The 20951-nt window shown below is 40.7% G+C and overlaps 3 protein-coding genes across 5 annotated transcripts in view; all 3 read left to right on the plus strand.

Moving 5' to 3' along the window:
• myh14 (myosin, heavy chain 14, non-muscle) overlaps positions 1-3760 on the plus strand; it is a 28430-nt gene extending 24670 nt beyond the window's left edge. For both annotated transcript variants that reach the window (XM_070835261.1, XM_070835262.1), the window contains 8 exons: positions 22-150; positions 255-343; positions 438-561; positions 658-866; positions 1227-1335; positions 1871-2043; positions 2255-2278; positions 3429-3760. In XM_070835261.1, coding sequence (XP_070691362.1) covers positions 22-150; positions 255-343; positions 438-561; positions 658-866; positions 1227-1335; positions 1871-2043; positions 2255-2278; positions 3429-3618 — 1047 coding nt within the window. In that variant the 3' untranslated portion in view covers positions 3619-3760. The remainder of the gene's footprint in view (positions 1-21; positions 151-254; positions 344-437; positions 562-657; positions 867-1226; positions 1336-1870; positions 2044-2254; positions 2279-3428) is intronic.
• Positions 3761-13285: 9525 nt separating this feature from the next.
• On the plus strand, positions 13286-14934 carry LOC139205765 (mpv17-like protein). 2 transcript variants are annotated; one of them, XM_070836074.1, is made up of 6 exons: positions 13286-13388; positions 13666-14009; positions 14158-14228; positions 14328-14357; positions 14578-14722; positions 14860-14934. In XM_070836074.1, exons 2-5 carry the CDS (start codon positions 13676-13678, stop codon positions 14695-14697), a joined length of 555 nt encoding a protein of 184 aa, XP_070692175.1. In that variant the 5' UTR covers positions 13286-13388; positions 13666-13675; the 3' UTR covers positions 14698-14722; positions 14860-14934. The 2 variants fall into 2 exon arrangements, with proteins under 2 accessions (XP_070692175.1, XP_070692173.1); XM_070836072.1 differs by lacking the exon at positions 14860-14934 and having other exon boundaries at positions 14578-14792.
• A 687-nt stretch (positions 14935-15621) lies between these two features.
• Positions 15622-20548, plus strand: rpl18 (ribosomal protein L18). Its single transcript, XM_070835980.1, has 7 exons — positions 15622-15668; positions 16315-16401; positions 16918-17025; positions 17659-17757; positions 17875-17998; positions 19336-19405; positions 20417-20548. The coding sequence occupies exons 1-7, from the start codon at positions 15666-15668 to the stop codon at positions 20490-20492; spliced, it is 567 nt and encodes a 188-aa protein (XP_070692081.1). The 5' UTR covers positions 15622-15665; the 3' UTR covers positions 20493-20548.
• Positions 20549-20951: the final 403 nt, after the last annotated feature.

The raw sequence follows: 20951 nt of genomic DNA on the forward strand, positions 1-20951 counted from the left end.
AAAAACAAATCTGTTTGTCAGGGTCAAATGAAGGAAATTCTGCGCGAACTAGATGAGACCAAGTTGGCTCGGGATGAAGTGATCACACAGTCGAAAGACAGCGAAAAGAAGATCCAGACACTAGAAGCAGAAGTCCTGCAGCTCACTGAGGTGTGTGCATTTAACAGAAACCCAGCAGAAATATTGAGATAAAATGTTATTATATTAGTTTTGTAAGTCATTTTTAACCCATCTGCAATCATTTGCCTGAGCAGGAGCTTTCTGTGTCAGAGAGGCAGAGGAGACAGGCTCAGCAGGAGAGAGACGAGGTGGCTGATGAGATGGTCAACAGCAGTTCTGGAAAGTCAGTATCACTTTATTACAAATATACGATGTTAAAATGTGTGTTGTTGGTTGGACTTTAGTGTTGGTGTGACTAAAACTGTATGTTTGTCCAGGACGGCGCTGTTGGAGGAGAAGCGGAGGTTAGATGCACGAGTCAGTCAGCTGGAAGAGGAGCTGGAGGAGGAGCAGAGTAACTCTGAACTGATAGCTGAGAGACAACGGAAGATGACTCTACAGGTACGTTAGATGTACTTTCACACACACACACACACACACACCTCGCTCTCGTGCATGTGGGCACATATCATCATTTCCTCTCCGCCCTCGGTCCAGGTGGAGACTCTAACCGTGCAGCTGCAGGGAGAAAGGACCCTGGCCCAGAAGGCAGAGGCGGCTCGGGAGCAGCTGGAGAGGCAGAACAAGGAGCTGAAGACCCGACTGGGGGAGATGGAAGGAGCAGTGAGGGGCAAACACAGGCTCAGCGTCGCCGCCCTGGAGGCCAAGATAGAGTCGATGGAGGAGCAGCTGGAGCAGGAGAGACAGTGAGAGAAGCACTCATGCCAGATGATATTACACTTGAAAGAAATTCCCTTTAAAATATAGCCTATTCCCCACATGCCCCCTTTTTGCACCACACAAATGTCACTATGAACATAATTTTGACTCACCTTAAAGGTGGCACACTTTTAAGCAACATTTTCCAATAATGAGTCATAAATGTGAAATATGGCGTGTACATTGGTTTAGAATAAGACCAATCCTAGTGTTACTAATTGAGCAGTGTTTTCCAAAATATGAAGTGCAGAATGCCCCTAAAACACAATTAGTAAGTAATGTTTTACCTTGATAGAGGAATTGTTTTACGAAACAGGTAGCTTATATTGAGCTTTGTTATTTCTCAGGGAACGAGCCATGGCCAACAAACTGGTGCGTAAGACAGAGAAGAAACTGAAGGAAGTAATGATGCAGGCCGAAGATGAGAGACGACATGCAGACCAGTACAGAGAACAGGTAAGAAAATGAATGTTACCCTGATTTTATCAGCTACGGAGGGCCTCAAGAGGATACACATGATAGTATAGCCAGGGACAGGGCATGAAATAATCATTTAATGGGGGTCAGGCTAAGCTGCCTGTTCTAATTGTGCCCCAAGGCACAAAGAGAGTGTTGAAAAATCATCCTAAAATGAGTGATTTATCCGGCTCAGTCCAACCTAATCCTAATTCCACCCCGGCATCTGTGTCTTCATTGGGAAGATAGAGCATATTCCACTCCGAAAAATAAATCCCTCAGCCACTGCAGAGACACTGACTCTCCTCCCAAAAACATCATTGGTGATAATCCGCCAGGTTTAATCTGATTCCTGATCCCTATCAGTCCTCCCGCTCCCAGACTAATCTCTCTCTTCATATATCCGTCCCCCTCTCTCTTCTTGTTCCCCTCTTTCCTCTTCCCCCTGACCCCTGCAATACGCTCTGTCCTTTTCCTCCTCTTCCCCTCCATCGCCCTCCTCCTCTGTCGTCTTCTCGCCCACCCATTCCTCCAGCTGGATAAATCAATGGTCCGCCTGAAGCAGCTGAAGAGGCAGCTGGAGGAGGTGGAGGAGGAGAACTCTCGCTCCAACGCCCAGAAGAGGAAGCTGCAACGGGAGCTGGAGGAGATCACCGACAGCAGTCAGAGCATGACGCGAGAGATCACCTCTCTTCGCAGCCAGCTCAGGTAACCACATGTGTGTGGGTGTGTGTGTGTGTGTGTGTGTGTGTGTACATGTATTTTCTGTTTGAGTGATCATCATTTATTGTTGTTTTGTTTGTTTTTAACCCCCCATTAACCTAACATGATTTGTTTTGCTTTGCTCTTTTGTTGCATTCATTTGTGTCCATCTAACACTGACAAACTGTCCATCTGTCTCCATCACACCAAAACTCAGCGTCCCTGAATGGAGAGCAGATAAGTAGGTCACTGTCTGTGTCTTATTTTTATGATTTCTTTGTGTGTGGAAGGGTGGAGGCTCACAGATACACTTCATATACTATGTAAATTGGATATTTTTCATTGTTTCTTAAGACTTTGTGCAGTTCATCTGTAGTTACAGAACATTATTGTGCTATTTAGGTGATTTGATAATATTAATTATTGCTAGACTTCCCAAAAGTGTTCCTTCTTACTGTATTATTCCACTGTTATTCTGCTGTTCTCCTTAAAACAAATAGCACTGGAACAATGAGTTTGTTTCAAGGATTTGTCATTTGGGCAGAAAACGAGTTGGCAAACTACTAATCGATTAAGCATTTAAGTAGTTCAAGCAGAAATGCAAGCAAACATTTGCTGTTTCCTGCAAATGTGAAGCTTTGCTGCTTTCTTTGCTTTGAATCTTTGTAAATTGAGAAGCTTTGGGTATTTGACTGTCGGTTGGACAAAACAAGCCATTTGAAGAGATCCCTTTGGACTCTCAGAACTATTTTATTAGTTTGAACTCAGAACTCTCAGAACTATTTTCTGACCCTTCTCAGACTGAGCAATTAGTTGATTTATTTATTATTAGTGGGACTTGTATTATGTTCAAGCACTATATAGTTACCTGTAGCAGATACGTAACGGTGAGGGTTGCATTATGGGCTCTCTGTAGCCTGAGTTTCTTAAAGTCCTTTTCCAGTGTGTCGTTTAGAGTTGAGTAGAGCTTTGCTGACTTTTTGATGAGTAAAAAGTAAGGTCAAAACTGGCTCCCGACATCTTTCCTGTAGAGAGACAAACCAAATCACCAAGAATCACCATGTCATGATAAGGAGTGATCTGAAACGAGACAACAGCCGTAGAAAATCATTCTGACATTCTGAAATTCAATAAATTTAAGGATTTCATGTTTCACTTGTACGATGTGGCCGCTTCACCTTGGACTAATAATATTGTGGCGACTTATTAATCTAAAAAGTGCTTCAGAAAGTCTTCTTCCAAAATCAGGTGTTTAGAAAGAGGACTTATAATCAGGGTCTTCTTATATTCAGACCAGTGTGATGGTAGTTTTCCACAGAAATCGTTGTCTCACTCTGCACTCAGCTGCTTCACATCTGGACACACTGTGACTCTACTCTCCTCTTATCCAGACGTGCTCCGTTGCCCCTGGCGATGCGTGGACGCAGAGCTCTGGTGGACGACCTCTCGCTGGAGAACTCTGACTCAGAGGAGCCCCCCGCCTCGCCGACCCCCTCCTCTGGGCTCCCAGGGACCCCGACTCCTTCCTCTGAACACAGCCTGGACCCTCCACCGCCCTACAGCGTCAACAACGCAGAGTGACGCGCACATAGACACACACAAACACGCACGCATCTGCCTCTCACAGCCTCGACTACTCAGGGGTGAAGAGTGACACACACACACGGTACATCACAACACTATAGTTTATAAAGGTAGACCAACAAAGTCATTTAGGATGCACACATTAACACATTCACATTACATTACATTTTATAACTTTAAAACAACCTCACTGAAAAACAAAAGATGTAAAAATTAGATTTTACATAGGGGCAAGTGGAATTGATTTTTATTTTGTACCAAACTGTGACATACAAAAATGAATTTCTACATTACAGCTGTGTAATACACTTCTGAGAAACTAAACTACATCTCCCAGAGTTCCAAGGGGAAGGTGAATTAATATCAACTAATTTTGTGATGCTGTACATTAATTAGAGGGCCGAAACGTTATGGTGATCATGTCTTTTACATTGGGAGGTATTTAAAAACTAAGCCATGTTAAACCCTTTGATGAGGACTGAATGTAAATACAGTCTGATTTCACAAAGGGCAGCTGGAGGGTGACAATACTTCTGAAAGGTGTTAAGACAATCTATAAACATGTTGCATAAAGTAGTTTGCAGGAGGCACCAAATACACACGTGGCACTGAGCGTGTGTTAAGTGCAAACGTGATTTTCATGTCGGTTTAAAAAAAAAAAGAATAAGAAATAACCTGGCAAACAGAAAGTAAAAGCAGCGGAGGGCAGACAGCATGTGAGTTAGTAAATAAAAAAATATCAATTCAACTTTTACTGGAAGTTGATCAGAACGCGGAAAGCGTCACACTGAGTTCCATAACATATCGATCTCATTTTCATATAATTTGTCAAAATTATAGAGACGCAAACGACCATAAAAATAAAAGCTGCATTAAAGTTGTATTAAGTGATAAAACCTTTTTCTGTAGATTAGAAACCGTATGTTGTTAGACAACACAGTAGCTAGTATTAGATAGTTTCTTTAACTAAAGTCTTAACATATTGCTTCAGAAATCTGAATTTGTATAATTTATATCCAATGTGAACTTAAGTTATTGATCGCTGGTTATTTTCCGTATGACTCCGTCTTAAGGGGAAGCATGTCAGTCTGATTATTTCTGCTCCTGCTGGCCCTGATGTCGGCCCAAACTGGGTCACGCTGATGGTTCGGACTTGTTTCAGTCAGCGTCACAGCATCAGGTGTCATGGAAGACCTCTCTGGCGGATAACTGGTTAGGGTTTGAGTGTCTACCACAGAGACATAACCAGAAAGGACCTGTGGAGAACATTTCTTTGTTTTAGACTGATAAACACATCACATTTTATTTTGACAAGCATCTTGTACATTGTAACTTTGATTTTTACTGAGTAACTGTGTAAATTATTGATCAAACAAAGCTTTTGTGTTTAACCAAATGGTGGGCGTATGGATGAGAAAAAGGGACTTAAATTTGTAGTAAACGTAGAGTAGCAGTAGAATAGAGTAGATGACAGGAGTAGAGGCTGGACAGGTGTTCATCTAGTGACTCACAGCTCCTGTGTAGAAGATTGTAGAGTAACTGAGCACGAGACTCAAAGCATTTTCAGATACTAGTAGTATTAGATGAAAAAACGACAACAGAGGCACTGAGGAATGACTTTTTATGATGCAAACGGCAAGTAGAACAAAAAGTAGATTTTTTTTTTTTTACCCTAGTTATCAACTCAGCTTGATGACCCTGCTGTGAAACCTGGTTTTAAAAATGTTGTTCCTCAAGTGAAACATCATCATCTTCCTCAGCGTGTTTTATTTATTGCGTAACAGATTGTTTCATTTTATTTTTGTTTACGACCTTCTTTAGCACCTGTTTGCCTGTCATACATTTAAGGCTGTCCAGAAAATTAATGTGATGTCTAGTTTCTGACATGGACACAAATAGCAATATTTTAGAGGAATAATTTGACATGTTGGGAAATATGCTTATTCACATTCTTGCAGAGCGTTAGATGAGAAGATTGATACCACTCTCATGTCTGTACGGAAAGTTTGAAGCCAGAGCCAGCAACAGGTTAGCTTAGCTTAGCTTAGTTTAGTGTAAAGACAGGAGAGAGGGAGAAATGGCGAGCCTGGCCCAGTCGAAAGGTAATAAAATACTCCCACCAGCACTTCTAAAGCTCACTAATCTTTTATCTATGTTTGAAAACAAAAACCAAATTGCATTTTTAGAGGCAGTTTTAAGGGGAGTTATGTGCTGGACTATTTCTCAGTAAGAAGAGAAGAAGTTTTTACACTTTGTTTTTTTTTTTAACATATTAAAGAAACTTGATAAAACGTGTCAGCTGGTGAGTTTTAGAGGTTCTTGTAGGGGGGGTTTGTTAAGCTTAAGGTCTTCAGCCTCGTGTTTATTGTACACTGAACGCACCTATTTCCCAAAATGTAGAACTATTCCTTTAAATTAGTAAGAATGTCACTGGCGCTTTAACTTTAAATTGGAACTAAAGAAAGATAAAGATTGTGTAGCTGAAATCACAAATGTCGTTTCAGCTGCTTGCTCTGAATGTTTTCTTTTTATTCTGGTTACATATACGTAGTCATGGTTGTCATTTCTGCTCCCTCTTCTTCTGTTTTAACAAAACGACAATGCAAAGTGAACATCTGCACTGACAAAGCAAGTACAGTAATCATGTACAGCACTAATGTCCCATGTGTATCCATATTTTCAAACATGTTCAGCTTTTTTTTTTTTTTTTGCCATACCAGGTTCATTGTGATTGACAAACCAGTGGGTCTAGAAAGTTTGACTACTGACGACATATATTTAACACCCTATTAAAGGGTTTTATTTTTTAATTTCTGTATGTACATCTATTTTATTTTAGCAATATGCAAAGGATTTTGTTTGAAACTTTGTTTTTTAAGATATTGTGTAAATGCTGCACTTTACACATTACCAGTGGAGATAAACGCGGCCACAGAACATTATGTCTGCTGTAATTTATCTTAAACAGGCCGACATAGCACGAAGCCAAATGAGCTGACATCTCGTGTCATCGCGATACAATCTGTCACTCCGAACTGTTCACGTTAATGTCGTAATCTGACAATGTCGCGACTTTTGTTCACGCCTTGACAAACCAAAATGTGAAGACGTGGACTGAAGTGCTGGAGCTGGAACAGATGAGTTCTGTTCATCTGTAGCAAAGAGATGAGGCCGGTGCTTCTCCAAGGTGTTATTTCTCTCTGTGTCTGTTTATGGCTACTGTGGAACTTGAAACATTTTGGGAAAATATGTTCTATTGTTTTAGCCTTTTTTTGTTAATGATGCTGTAATTATAAAACATCTGACTGGGGTTAACTTTAATATATGTCATTGGTTTTGATCTTTCTGTCTCTGTGTGTTTCTTTGAGAGCACAAGCTGAGTAATCACACACACACTTATACTTAATTATACACTTGTACAAATACACTACAAAAAACTCATAACAGCATTTATCGTTGTTTATTGACATTATAGTTATTTGGCACCACATTAACTTTTCATACTTGGGCAATAACACCACTTAAAACACAGATTGAGGCTCACACACAGCTCAAGTCACAGTTAAACACTCAAAAATACATACATATAAAAGGTTTTGTGCAAAGTACATAAAATGCAAGTAGATTACACACTGTAAATGAGTAAATATATATTTTATTTACTGCCAGTCAAATGTGTTTCAACTGAAAAAAGAAATTTGACTTTGTGGTTAAATGTGAATAATTTGATTGTTCAGTTCAGATCTTTATTTTCCACACAAGTGAAACAGCATAATAAGAAACACTAAGTGTAGACATTAAAAGTGCTGATACTATACTCAAAGAATGCAAAAGTCATTAATAAAACTAATAAGTAACTACATTATATATTGTACTGGAAGTTGACTAGATACTCGTTACAACGTTTTTTCTCATCTTCTAGCTGGTGCTGTCACTGATGTTTTTAGTAATAATTATATGTGCAAATCTTACCAGTGCACCTCCATTTAAGCAAGCTGGCCATCTGAAAATATGCTAAAGAAAAGATTTCTGTGTAAAGTGAAACAGAGAAAAACATGGGGACAAAAAAGAAATACAAAATTCAGAGAAATTACCAAATGATTTAAGGAATCTGTGAGCTTTGTGGTATATATGATAAACGTATACAAATATACAGTGTGTTTTCCCAGTTGCATGATTCCTTTTCCAAGTTTCTCAGGAACAAAAAATACGTTGTTTGAGATTTAACCAGAAATCTTTGAGTAGCAGCGCACATCCTGAAAAGCTCTAACTGAGCTTGGATTGTCAAAATAACAGATTTGTCACTGCATTCAAATCAAGACAAACAAACATTCAAATCAAGAGCAAAATCCATAAGACTCCAGGTTAAATTTGCTGCTAAAGAATGTTTTTTGGTTTTTGCAAAAGTTTGTTTCAGTTCTTTAAAACGAGAAAGGGATGTTGCTAACCCCTCCCTCTGTCCCCTCACCCTCAACATGTACAGCAGAACAGCCACAGGTTATGACATTTTTCACATCCTTTCACTAAGTAACTAATCCAAATGAAAAACTAGACATATTTCCCTAGCAGTCAGGGGACTTCCTGTCCTTTAAGATGGTGAATAGCCAGTCGTCCTCTTGCGGCAGTGTTGGAATGGGTCGCTGCACTGGATTATGAGGCGGGACAGAAAATGACTGAGCAACACCCTCAAATGGTGTGAAGTTTTGGTTGTTTTCACAATATACCAGCATACAGGGACTCACCCCCTGAGGATGCTGGTACGTCTGCAGCTCTGAGGCGTTGTAGGGGTAGCTGACCGGTGTGTGGAGCTGGTTATGGGTGATATCTGTACCTCGGGACGGCTTAAAATTGTTTAATTGTGTCTCTGCAGCGTCCTTAACTTGACTCTGGAAGTGGTTTATGGTCAGTCCCTGATCTCCATCACAACTGTATCCATATTCATATCTGTACTCACCCGTCTCAGAGTGCAGATCCTCCACCTGAGATCTGCTGCCACGCGTCCTTTCTGTGAAACCATCTGACTGATCTGCAAATCCGACATCAGCATCACCGATCTCCTGCCCAGCATCACCTTGGCATAAACAGATGCTTTCAAAACAGCTCTCTACATCCATGCAGCCTCCGGAGTCCTTACTACCAACACTGAAAAGATCCATAATATCTGTCCACTGACTCTCTGAAATGCCTGTGACGTTCCTCTGGGCCTGTGCACAAGCTGGCACGTCCGTGAACATCTGGATCGAGAAGTCGCAAGAGTCGAGAGACAAGAGGGAAAGCTCTGGAGAGAAGAAAGGAGAGATGTCCACATCTTGGCCGAGCTGGACAAAACCGGAGTCCAGTAGAGTTGTTTGAGAGTCTTCTGAGAGGTTGTTGCTCGACTTCAGCGGACTTTCATCGTCGTAATACTCAGTATGAAAGAGCTCTGCCCCGTGGCAATAGTCTAAAACTTTTGGGGAGGTCATAGATTTGAATTCAGCCAGTTTGTGATTTCTGTTATCTTTTTTCTCCCTCCCTTTGGTCTGGTTGTGCTTTCTAGTGGTGCAGGTGGCAGGCTGTGATTTGGGCTGTCGTTTCCACAGATGCTCCGAGTCTGGCTGTTTCTTTCCACTGATTTCAGCTTCATGTGAGCCACTAGAGACGTCCTGGACACTCCTGGACTCAGAGGCGTCATCTGCACCTGTGTGAGCACATTTATCTGGATCTTGTAGACAACCACCTTGAGTAGGACGGCCTGACTGATCAGCTGTCTCTGGCTTCTGTGACGGCTGAGAGGGGATGTTTTTTTCCTCCTCCTTAAAATAAAGAGCAGATGCCAGTCGGTGGTTTGCTGCTTCTATGTCTGCAAACTTTCTGTTGAGAGAAATGATGAAGACATATTGAACAACAGCGGTTACAAAATCCTCCTATAGTCAGCATGTTTTAGCTTGTTTGTTCAATCTGTGTAAAATGTCCCATTGGGATGGAAAGACTGCCTGACCGTCCGCACGGATTTGCAAGCACATCAGTGCATGGCAAAGCCAGGCAACATCGAATGTATGGAGAACCCTGCTTAGGGCTTGAGAAACATCATGCTCACCAGGAGCCAGTTGCATAAATGGGGGGTTTGCCCAGGGGTTCAGTAACCTCTTACCCTGCGATGGGCACCGTCGTAGGACCTTCAGGGCAAGGAGGCCGTGTCGGTGTCAGTACCAAGCAGATGGTACCAAGAACTCAGGGAGAATGCAGGAGAAAGGTCCAATGGTCCCTTTTGTTGGACTATTGGGGTTTTCAGAGTAATGGACCGTCAGAACAATGGGCAGTCTCTGTGGTTTTGCCGTGTTATATAGGATTACTACTTAACTGAGTGCAATGACTTGTTGGGGCCTCTGCTGGTTGCCTGGCAGCCTCATGATGACGACTAGGAAGGCGGCTTTTGTTACCTCCTTACAGTGCCCGACTAGTTGTTTCCTCCTGTTTCAAGTCTTTGTCCTAAAATAAGCTGACCATCTGCGGATTGTGTGTATTATGTTGAAATGTTTTTTTCCGTCTTATTCCTCCAATCACCTGTGACACCCTCAGACTGTCGAGGTTTCTGAACCACTGTGTTAAGACACCACAGGAATAAACTGTTTTACATCAGCATTATGCTCAAGCACACCTCTGAATCATGTTGTGCAGGAAGCGACGGTGGTTGACCTGCCGTTTGGACGGCCGGTTCTTCCGCGGTTTCTGTAGAGTCCTCATCATGTGACTGGCTGCTGACGTTACAAAGGTGTAGAGGTCACGACCCCACGGGACCCCTCGCTCCAACCCGGGCTCAAGAGTCACAGAGATGGATGGTTGCATGGCTGAAAGACAGTAGGGGGGGAGTGAAGACATGATGAAAAAGATGAGAAAGGACTATTTCTACTGTTGGTAGATGTCATGTCACTGAATAATACTGAGTTAAAATCAGTGAACGCACTTTGATTGATTTAACATGTCAATGAATAATTTATTTCAAAGCCTCACTAACATTTATCATGCATTTAAATCTTGAAAATAAACCAGTTTAAGATTGTTATTTAAATTAGACTTGTTGAAATTAAACTAAATACATTAGCTCAAGTATTGTTTGAGCATACTTTACACTTCACATTTCAGAGAGAAAATTTGTACTTTTTACTCTATTACATTTAGGTAGTTGTTAGTTACTCTGCAGATGAAGTTATAATATATAAAACCTGTGCTGAGCTTATAAAATACTGCTTACACATTAATGTCAATACTAATCTAACAATATAAACAGAGATGAGAACCACCGTCTGCATTACAGTTTTAATTTTGTCACATTTTACTGCCAAAATAAATGTACCTTTACTAAACATTTTGATCGGAGTACTTCTTACCTCACTGTCTATCGTTACTGAGACAGCAGAGGACTGATAAATTAGAAACATACAGTAACTGTTTGTTATATCTAGACATTCTTTTCAGTTCAATAGAAAAATAAATAAATGTTTAACATTTACCTTATTCCCTCCAGACTGGTGTGTGTCTTCTTGTGTCTTCCTGCAAACTGCAGTGAGGGCTCAGCTTGGCAGAGGCAAAAAAAGAGGGAGAGAGAGCCTTAAAGAGAGAGAGGTGTGGTAGTTTAATTGCTGATGTATGTCTGTGCTTGTATTGTGGGTCTGTGTGCAGCAAATCAAGTCAAGTGACATAAGAACTCAATGCAAATGCACAAATTCCTTTTTTTTCCAGCAGTATGAATGGAATCCAACTTGACAAATTGATAGCGGGAGAGGAAGTGAGACACGATGAGAGGCTCTGAAAAGAAAGAGGCAATTATCTGAGAAGTCAACCGCTCGTGGAGGTGCAGGCACACGTCTCCATTGTGTACCACACTAAAGGCAGCTTGTTAAATACTGGGAGACACAAACACACCAGTTGAGGCAGTTAACAAGCCCTTAATTGATCAGCTTAATCTCTGGCCCTAATTACCACATTCTCAGCAGGAAGAGCTAAGATGGTTGCTAGTGGCTTTAATTGACCTTTACAGTTCAATAGCACACCTTCCAAGTACGGAGTTTTACATATCTATGGCAGCAGGTGGGTGAATAGAAGCTGTCCTTTTCACAAAGATGTGACACACAGAGATGCACAGGAATACGATCAAATCTAACCAGTTTTATGTGCATCTTTTAATTTTTGGCTCCACTGTTTTACTTTTTTTTTTTGCTGTAGATGTTTTAAATGACCTCATCCTGACTTTTATTCGAGTCCCAGTCGAGTTTGTTTCCTCACATCCAGTACCCCGCTGACACATGAAGCCTTCTTCCTCTTTTCTCACGTGGCTTTTTGTCACTGGATAATGTTCTTAATTGTAATGCCATCATTTTGCTATTAAATCTGCAAACATCAGCATGTGGCATTATGTACCTAGAACAAAAAATGTACTCAGACTCATGGTACTCAGACATGCATATAGTTTTCATTTCCACTGCTTCCATGTTAAACAGTTACATTACTTGTTCCTATAAATGACCCACTTTTCCCAATTGGTGTCCAAAGTATTTCCTTTAACTCTTAAAAGATGGATCAGTTTTCCCTTTGATCAGATATCCTGAACAATAACAAGCCAGTTTTCCTGGAGGATGAGCTTTACACTGTTTGCTCTCTTTTTCTTTTCTTTTTTTGTAAAGATCAGTTTGTTTATTTATTTATTTGGATGAGAAATTACAAGTCCAGTGTAGTCAGCACGACCGGCCAAAACAAAAAAGGAACAGTTTTACCCCTGTGCTTTATAGATTTGATGGCTACAAGCAAAATGTTTTGTCATAAGATCTCTTCTTTGTATAGCCTCCTCCGTGTTCCTGTTGGCACATCACAGCACAGTTGTTTGTAACAGCACAACTTTTATAGCTGCATTTACAGTGTCACAGAGAGGCTGCAGAGAACAATGTAAGTCCAACCCTAAAAGACATTATAGGAGGGCTGTACTGATAACACTGGATATGCAATTTCTCGTCCCAATAGAATAGACAGATCTTTACAGAAAAAAAAGAAATGGAAAACAAAGAAATACTCTGGTGCAAATCCAGAAAACATGAGTATGAATTGCCTCCAGGTCACCAGGAGGGTTTGAAGACCTGAACTCCAGCTGACTCCTACATTTAATCTCTTAATGTCAAAAACCTCTCTGACCTCTTTAATGCAACTTGTCTTTACTTTAAAGAAAAAGATCAACATTTTGTTTGTGCATCATCTGGCAGTTCACTCCAAGCAAGGAAGGAGTGCTGCAGGAGTTGCATCTATTTATAGTGACACGACATGTGCTCCTGACCAGAGAGTCTCCACAGCTAACGTTCCCGGTGTGGCTTCATTTTCAGCACTTTCAGAATAATCTGTGGTAAGAGACGTTTACTGTTCTACACAGATATTAGAATTACTCAAGTGACTTTCATCTACATGACAAGGTATAAGAGGTAAATTAAATCACACAGCGTCATAGAGACAATGTGTGCTCTGGGCTCATCCACACTGCAGATTGCTGCTTTATCTGTCACTTTTTTTTATCGTTCCTCACATGGTGTTTTCTCAGATTCTTCTCCAGCGGGCTGATAAAGGTCTTATCACACATTCTCCAGGCAGAGGCAGAACTTTGACCTGGTGAGAAGGAGGCCTCCCTCGCTTGTGGATTCATCTCGGCTCCTCCTCCTCCTCGTCCAACACAACCTATCGGAGAAGAGCTTGTGCCTCTTTGGCTTTGTAGAATTTAAGGCCAGGGCGAGAAGAGTTACAGCTGACAGGTAGGTTTAACTACTTCTTGGATAAAAGCCATAACTTGCAGTGGTTCAACACACAGCAATCATTATTTTCAGTATGTTATTTACAACACCACAAGTGAACGATGTGTATTATGTCATGTGATCTTGGCCACCATTAATCATAACTTTACTTTGCCTAATTTCCTGTAACATCTGTTTAATTTTAACTTTTATTTTAAGTCCCATCTCACTTATTAAAGCTCTCATACCCAATGGCTTTATCATGAATGGATTCAGCTGTATTCTTCCCTCTGATTAGATTTGACACCATGAACCGGGCTTGGGCTGTGTTCAAGGCTCATCCCTACATCAGCAACGTCCTGGGATACACAATACTGTTTGGCTCTGCTGACGTCATACAACAGAACGTGCTGGGGGGGAAACGCACCGCAGGGTCCACATCAGAGGATCCAGCCGGGCTGGACTGGCGTCAGACGGCTCGGGTGGCGACTGTCGGCTTCTGTTTCCATGCCAACTTCAACTACCACTGGCTCAGAGGGCTGGAGAGGATGATGCCGGGAGGCGGAGTAAAGGCACTGACAGGGAAAGTGGTGCTGGATCAGCTGATCGCAGCTCCTCTCACCATCAGCGCCTTTTATATTGGTAAGTGTGTCACAAAGCCTGTTTTAATCATTTGTTATTCTGCATTTCTAAGATTTTAAATGAAGTGTGTTCGAACAGTCCCTGTCCACACAGCATTTGTCACTGATGTGTTTCAGTAAAACATTTAAGAGCCACTTTTACCTTTTAGGTTTAAGTTTGCTAGAAAACAAGGATGACCCACTGGAAGACTGGAGACAGAAATTCTGGACATCTTACAAGGTACATATCCAGTCAAAGGTCGCCCTTATTATTCACTCCTAAAATGCCATAAATCTCTGTCTTTTTCTCTATAAACCTACCTTCTGCTCCTCTCTTTAGACTGGAGTGGTATTTTGGACAACAATGCAGGTGAGATATTCTTATATTCACCCTGTCATCAGTCATTTTATAAACATGTAGAGATAATAATAATAATAATAATAATAATACTAATACATTTTATTTAGAGGCGCCTTTCTGGCACTCAAGGTCGCCGTACAAGAAGACAGTAAAACAATAAAACATAGAAAATTCACACAATATTTTAAGATGAAGCGTGACATCTTTTTCATCTCTCCCACCACCTCAGACGGTGAACTTTGCCCTGGTTCCCCCTGTGGCACGGACAACATTTCTCGGAGGCATCGCACTGCTTTTCACAATCTACCTGTGTCACGTCAGACAGCAGCAGGTCCAAAAGCTGGAATAAACATGAGGTCCTCAGCTTCATTTTTGTACTGAATTAGTGTGATTTCAGCAACAATTCATCAACAGATAAACAAATAGTGACATTGGATAAGGCTCATTTAAGGATAGAATTTATTTGTAGAGTGACTGGAGTGTAATCCTGCTGATACTCATGTCGGCACAGCGAACAACAGAGCTGTTAAATCATTATTAAACTCACACAGTGTTTCAGTGCAACATATAGTGGAATGACCTCTTTGATGTTACACTACACTTTTTAAATAATAAAGGTGAAAAAGAAAATTATTATGATTTGATGTTTTCATTTCAGACATTTTAGAAGATTTTAGAAGATAAAATGACTATTGTATTGGATTCAAACTGTTACAAGTACAATTTGCATTTATCATCAATATTTATTAATTGTTTGTGTTTATTTATTTCTATGGGGGGGACTGAATATTGTATTTCATTTCATTTCACATATCATTTTATGTAAGGGCAAGATCCTCAACTGCAAAATTCATATTTATGTTAAATCCTTTGCTTGTTATTAAAAGTACGAGTGTGAGAATCAGATTTCAGTCGTAATTTAACAGCGTAAAATCATCCATCCATCCATCCATCGTCTATACTGCTTATTCTTCAGGGTCACGGGGGGCTGAATGCCAGCTGCGAGGAGGGATGCACCCAGAGAAAACCCAGGGTACAGTAGGGAGTACATGCAAAGTACAGGGAGAACATGCAAACTCCAAAGACCATTGCATGAATAAATAAACAAATGAATATATGAATGAATAAATAACCATAGACTAAGTTAAAATGAAGCAGTATTAGACCAGGATGCCCTCCCGACCACTGGAGGCAGCCTCTCAAACTGTGCTCATGCAGGAAGCTCCCGCTCTGTGACCAATCACAGCCCCGAGATTTCAGCGCACTGCTTATCGCGAGACCTCCGCTCTTCCTTTTCCCTTTTCGCTCGAGTCCAAGATGGTAGGTGCTGCTAACAGAAAGATTAAAGCAAGATAGATCGACCATCCACGGTCATCCTGTGGACTAAACACTCTCATCTTCTTAATGGCGGCTTTTACTGTTTCTACACATCATTAACGGCACCGTCATGTTATCATTTCGTGTTTTTCGACCATGTAAATCATATTAGCTTCGCCCTCCGATGCTGAACTAGTGCCGTCCGGGCAGCCGCTTCATGTACAGCCGTACATGTGATTACAAACTAGCTTTTAATGCGGAATAATGTCGTTAAATTTAACTTCTATTTCCACAAAGCTAACGCGTGTTTTTAAATGTTAAACACAGCCACACTGAGCTACTGGTGGCTTGTCTGCTGTGTCGCTATGTTAGCAGCTAGCTGTGTAGTGTCAACGTGTGAACCGGCCTCCAGTCAGTGTTACTACATGAAGATCTGAGTGAACCAAAGGGACCCAAACTGTCTTATTTCTGATATATATACACTAAAACACCCATTGTACAACTTTGTCCTAAATATGGCAAACCACAATGGCCTCTACAAGATGAGCAGTGGATGTCCTGGATGTCATCAGTGTTGTACTGAAACATACATGTGCTGCTTGTTGATTTATATTGACTTATTATTGTGTTTCTGTTTACTTGATTCAAGGGAGTCGACATTAGACACAACAAGGACCGTAAGGTGCACAGGAAAGAACCAAAGAGCCAGGATATCTATCTGAGGCTCCTGGTCAAGGTAATTTATATTCACTCATTGTGCTTTTTACTCATTAGAATAAACACTCCCACTAGTAATTGTTCATAACTTTCATATCTTAATGACTAAGAGACATCTTACACATGCGTTACCAGTTAAAATCTCCCCATATATGTTACTGTTTTTAAATCTGCACAATATTCATAATGTAGTTCACAAGCTATTAAAATACAAGTGTAAATGTGTATTTATAAGTGTACTTCCCCTGTGTACATGCTGCTCTTACTTTCCTGTACCGGTTCTCAATATGCATATTCGATAGTCTATTTTATAGTTGATTCATTTTGTCATTGCTGTACACCTGCTACCATAGAATTGTATTCAGTTGTATTTTATTGTCTGCGCTATTTTGTCTTATGTCTGAAATCGTTTGAGTTTTCTTAGAAGGTGCATGAGATTTAAGGTTTTCATTCTCAATGGCCGTTTCACTGTACTTGATGTGCATGTGATGAATGAAGAGCCTAATATTCCTGTCATCCTGCTGGTTTATAACAGTTGTACAGGTTCCTGGCCCGTCGCTCTAATGCTCCCTTCAACAAGGTCGTCCTGAGGAGGCTCTTCATGAGCAGAACCAACAGGCCTCCCATCTCCATCACCCGTCTGGTCAGTCTCATTTTATCTCGTCTACCACCAGTGAATACTCTTATTAGATGTGTGAAGTGTTGAGGCCAGTTGTAGAGTAGAGCGCATCATTTTGACACCTACAGGTCAGATCAGCATCATTTGATGATATTTGAGATATGGTTTGACTTGTTTCTGGATGCATTGATCCACTCCATATACAGTTTCTTTGTCAGTGTATAAAATTCAGTTTTTGCTATCAGTGTCACTCTTGCACCGTACATTAAAATAATCCTGTGAGTTCTGTGCAGTGAGACAGATATACTCTGAAACTGGGGGGAAAAGAGCACCATTGTCATATTGGTACTTGATTTCAATAAATGCTCTGATCTGATGTTTCAGTAGAGACAAAGTTAGGTTTTGTGCATCCACAGTTGTATTCATGGGCCTCTGATTTGTGTGATGTAGTTTGGATTGGATTAAAAAATGTGTATAGAAGTTGTCTATGTTGTTCCCATTTGGCTCTATTTAATTTTTATTGCCTCACAACACTATTGTGGGAAATGTATGAAATTTAGTAAGCTGAATCTGTGGATCAAATGTTGTTTTTAAAACTATAATGCCAGGGAAGATGAGTGTGCTGAATTTCTATATTTGCATCCACTGTGCGACCAGATCCGTAAGATGAAGTTGGCTGGACGTGAGAACAGAATCGCTGTTGTTGTGGGAACAGTCACCGATGATGTCAGGATTCAGGAGATCCCCAAACTCAAGGTAACCTCTCCTTTTTAGGATGATCATCTGCTAGTGTGCTGTTGTTGTTTCTCCCATTTGAAATTTGTTTGCAGTCTCTGAAATTGTCCGTGTGTCTTTTTTGTCGTTGTCCCACAGATCTGCGCTCTGAAGGTAACCGATGGTGCCCGCCGCAGGATCCTGAAGGCAGGTGGTCAGGTGATGACCTTTGACCAGCTGGCTTTGGCTTCTCCCAAAGGACAGGGCACAGTGCTGCTGTCAGGTAAATATACATGTAGATTCATACTAAAATTGTAATACAAAGCAGTTGGTGTGGATAATGTTAGCAGTCGTTGTTGTACTGGTGCCAGGGCACACTGACCACCAAGCACATGGTGAATCAAGCTGTGTGACGTGTGGTCCTGCTGCATTGTCAGTTATGTTCATAACTGTTAAGATGGCCACCAGGGCTGCTCATGTTTAATGACACTTCTGGTACCTAAAAGCACTTCACATATGTGTCTGCAGTGATGAGACTAAATGTGTGTTTGCCCTTTACAGGAAAAGTTGTTCAGAGCTGTCTTTAGTCCGCATTCTTGTTGTAATTTCACACTAGTGTGCTTTTGGTTGCTCTAAGGAGGCTCATAACACTGCAGCCCAGACTCTTTGGTGTGTCTGAGTGGAGGAGATTTGTGCACTTGAGTAGGAACGGAAGTCTTTTGTAATGCCATAGATAATACTGTTTGAATTAGGAAAGCTGGTTTTTATCTGTATATTGGCGATTGACCAGAGAGTCACATTTCCCTTCAATCATGTGTAATCTTTGTGCACCTTGCTTTCTTTCTATTTTTGAAGCCTAAGAGGCCTGAGTGTGTCTTAGATGAATTAAATACATCTCTAAAGTGAAAATTTTACCAAATGCAAATCTACTGGTATCAAGTGCTGGTGTAAAGGTTTGTGGAAGTTATCGTTTACTGCTGGTTTTTTGTAAGTGAATTAATTACCTATATCAATTACTGCAAGAGAAGAAGGGTTGTCTGGTATGTGCTGTGAAACCAATATTTTTAAAACATTGAACTGGCATCTGTCAATATGTTTTTCTTCCTCTCTTTTATCAAACCTAAACTATCCCCCTGTAAACACAAACAAGTGCACTCATGCAGTTTTTCTGTCTTGTATACTGCACAAGTGTCACAAGGCCAAATACAAAGTGATGCTAGATTAGTAAGATAGCAATTTATAGTGTCTCGTTTAAAAAGACTATTAAATAAAGAATTGTACAGGGGTTCATCTTAAGAACGAAGTTAATATGACAAATGGAAGTGCAGATTTTGTCTATCACTTTTAATTCACCTTTGTTTCAGAGTTTGAACTGTAATAATTGAAGCAGTCAGTCTGCACAGTAATTTGGGCAGAGAAATGCAAGTCGCCTCTCAGAAATGTATTTAAGTCAGGAAAAACCCCATTGAAATGTAGCATCTCATTCTGAAGAGGGTCCCACTTCTCCAAGATTTTTAACTTGGTATGTTAGAATTTAATTTGTGAATATGTTCTGTCAGTGAGGCACTGTTATGTTTGTATGCAACTGTTCGTTTTTTTTAATGTGCGTTTGTTCCTCAGGACCCCGTAAAGGCAGAGAGGTGTACAGGCACTTTGGAAAAGCCCCTGGAACTCCTCACAGCCACACCAAGTATGTGCACAGTTGATGTGTTGGTACTGTTGTCAAACACTGAACAAAATGCTAAATTAACTAAATGTATTGTAGCAATATTTTGATCAAACTCTGATTAGAGGTTATCAAATATAAGACAATTGTTTTCTTGATACAAAAATCAATCAAAGCGTTAAGTTATTGCCTCCATATTTTAATCTCCCTTAATTCCATCAACAAACTTAAAAGGTGTTAATTGTGGTATGTTACTTTCTTGTTTTAATGGTTATTTTTTATCTTCAAAAATATTTTATGTTAACACAAGTTGGGGTAGAGCATTAGTTACCAGGTTTGCCTCATATTCTGGTCAAGATGGTAATAGAAAGCATTTTCTATGGTGGATCATCTATAACAGATAACATCATTCTTATGCAGCACAACAAATATACACTTTTAAATCAGAGTTGATTTAAGTTTCACATCATGTGATTAGATTGAAGCTTGAATTTCCTGGGCAAAGATTTCAGTAATCAAACTAACGACACCAATTTTCACTTTGTTCTTTTAGTGTGCCAGTAAGCACAGTATTGGGACTGTGACGCTGGCACACTCCAATGTTGTGCTACTGTTGTTGCACCTGTTCACAACTAGTAAAAACCCTGTGAGACAAAAGGAATGTGCTGTTTGTACATGTTCAGGATGTTAGTTTAATTATGACAGTTCACCAAAGGTATTTTGCTCTTAGTCCGCATGCTGTCATACGTAGTTGGTAGTGTGGTATGTGGAGGTTGGTAGACTTTCGTCACAATAGGTGTTTCCACAGCAAACATTTTGGCTCGTCTTACAAGGAAAACCACAGGTGTCGCCTATAACATTAATAATGACTGTTGTTGGCAATAAGCCAGCGTGCACAATACCAGCACCTTGAGACTGAAGCAGCTAAAGGCTAATTTAAGCCTGTACTGGTCACACTGTTGGATGTCATCTTCTGTAACTGTTGGGTTTGTGGTGCCATCAGCTCTCTACTAAACACTTCTTTTTCTTCTCCAGGCCCTACATCCGCTCCAAGGGCAGGAAGTTCGAGAGAGCTCGTGGTCGCAGAGCCAGCCGTGGCTACAAGAACTAGTCTGTCTGTTTTCCATGCAAATCTGATACAAATAAAAGATCGACTGTACAAAATGAGTTGTCTTTTGGGTTTCATTGGACATCTTACAACACCCTTGCAAATACATCCTTCAATGGCATTTTCTTGGTCTGACACGGGGTAGCTTATTGTAAGCAGAAGATGACATTGCAGGGTATCACAGGAGATGACTGGGGTATGACTTAAACATCCTTATTTGTAAATAAGGCTGTTTTTCCCCCACCTACAAAACCCAGTATGACCATCTACAGTCCTCAGTGAGGTTTTAACAGAAAATGTGACGTCCGAGTCGTTTGATCTGTGTCGGTATGAGTTGGCCAGGAAAAAAGTGACCTGGCCAGGAAGTGGTGGTCTGTCAATGATTGGAGAATGTCGGTGGGTGTTGCACTGTTTTCCTTATCGCCATTGGATTTCCTCTCCGCCGCTCAAAGCTGCTGCTGC

The sequence above is a fragment of the Pempheris klunzingeri genome, chromosome 8 (genome assembly GCF_042242105.1).
Source record: "Pempheris klunzingeri isolate RE-2024b chromosome 8, fPemKlu1.hap1, whole genome shotgun sequence".
Classification (NCBI taxonomy): Eukaryota; Metazoa; Chordata; class Actinopteri; order Acropomatiformes; family Pempheridae; genus Pempheris; species Pempheris klunzingeri.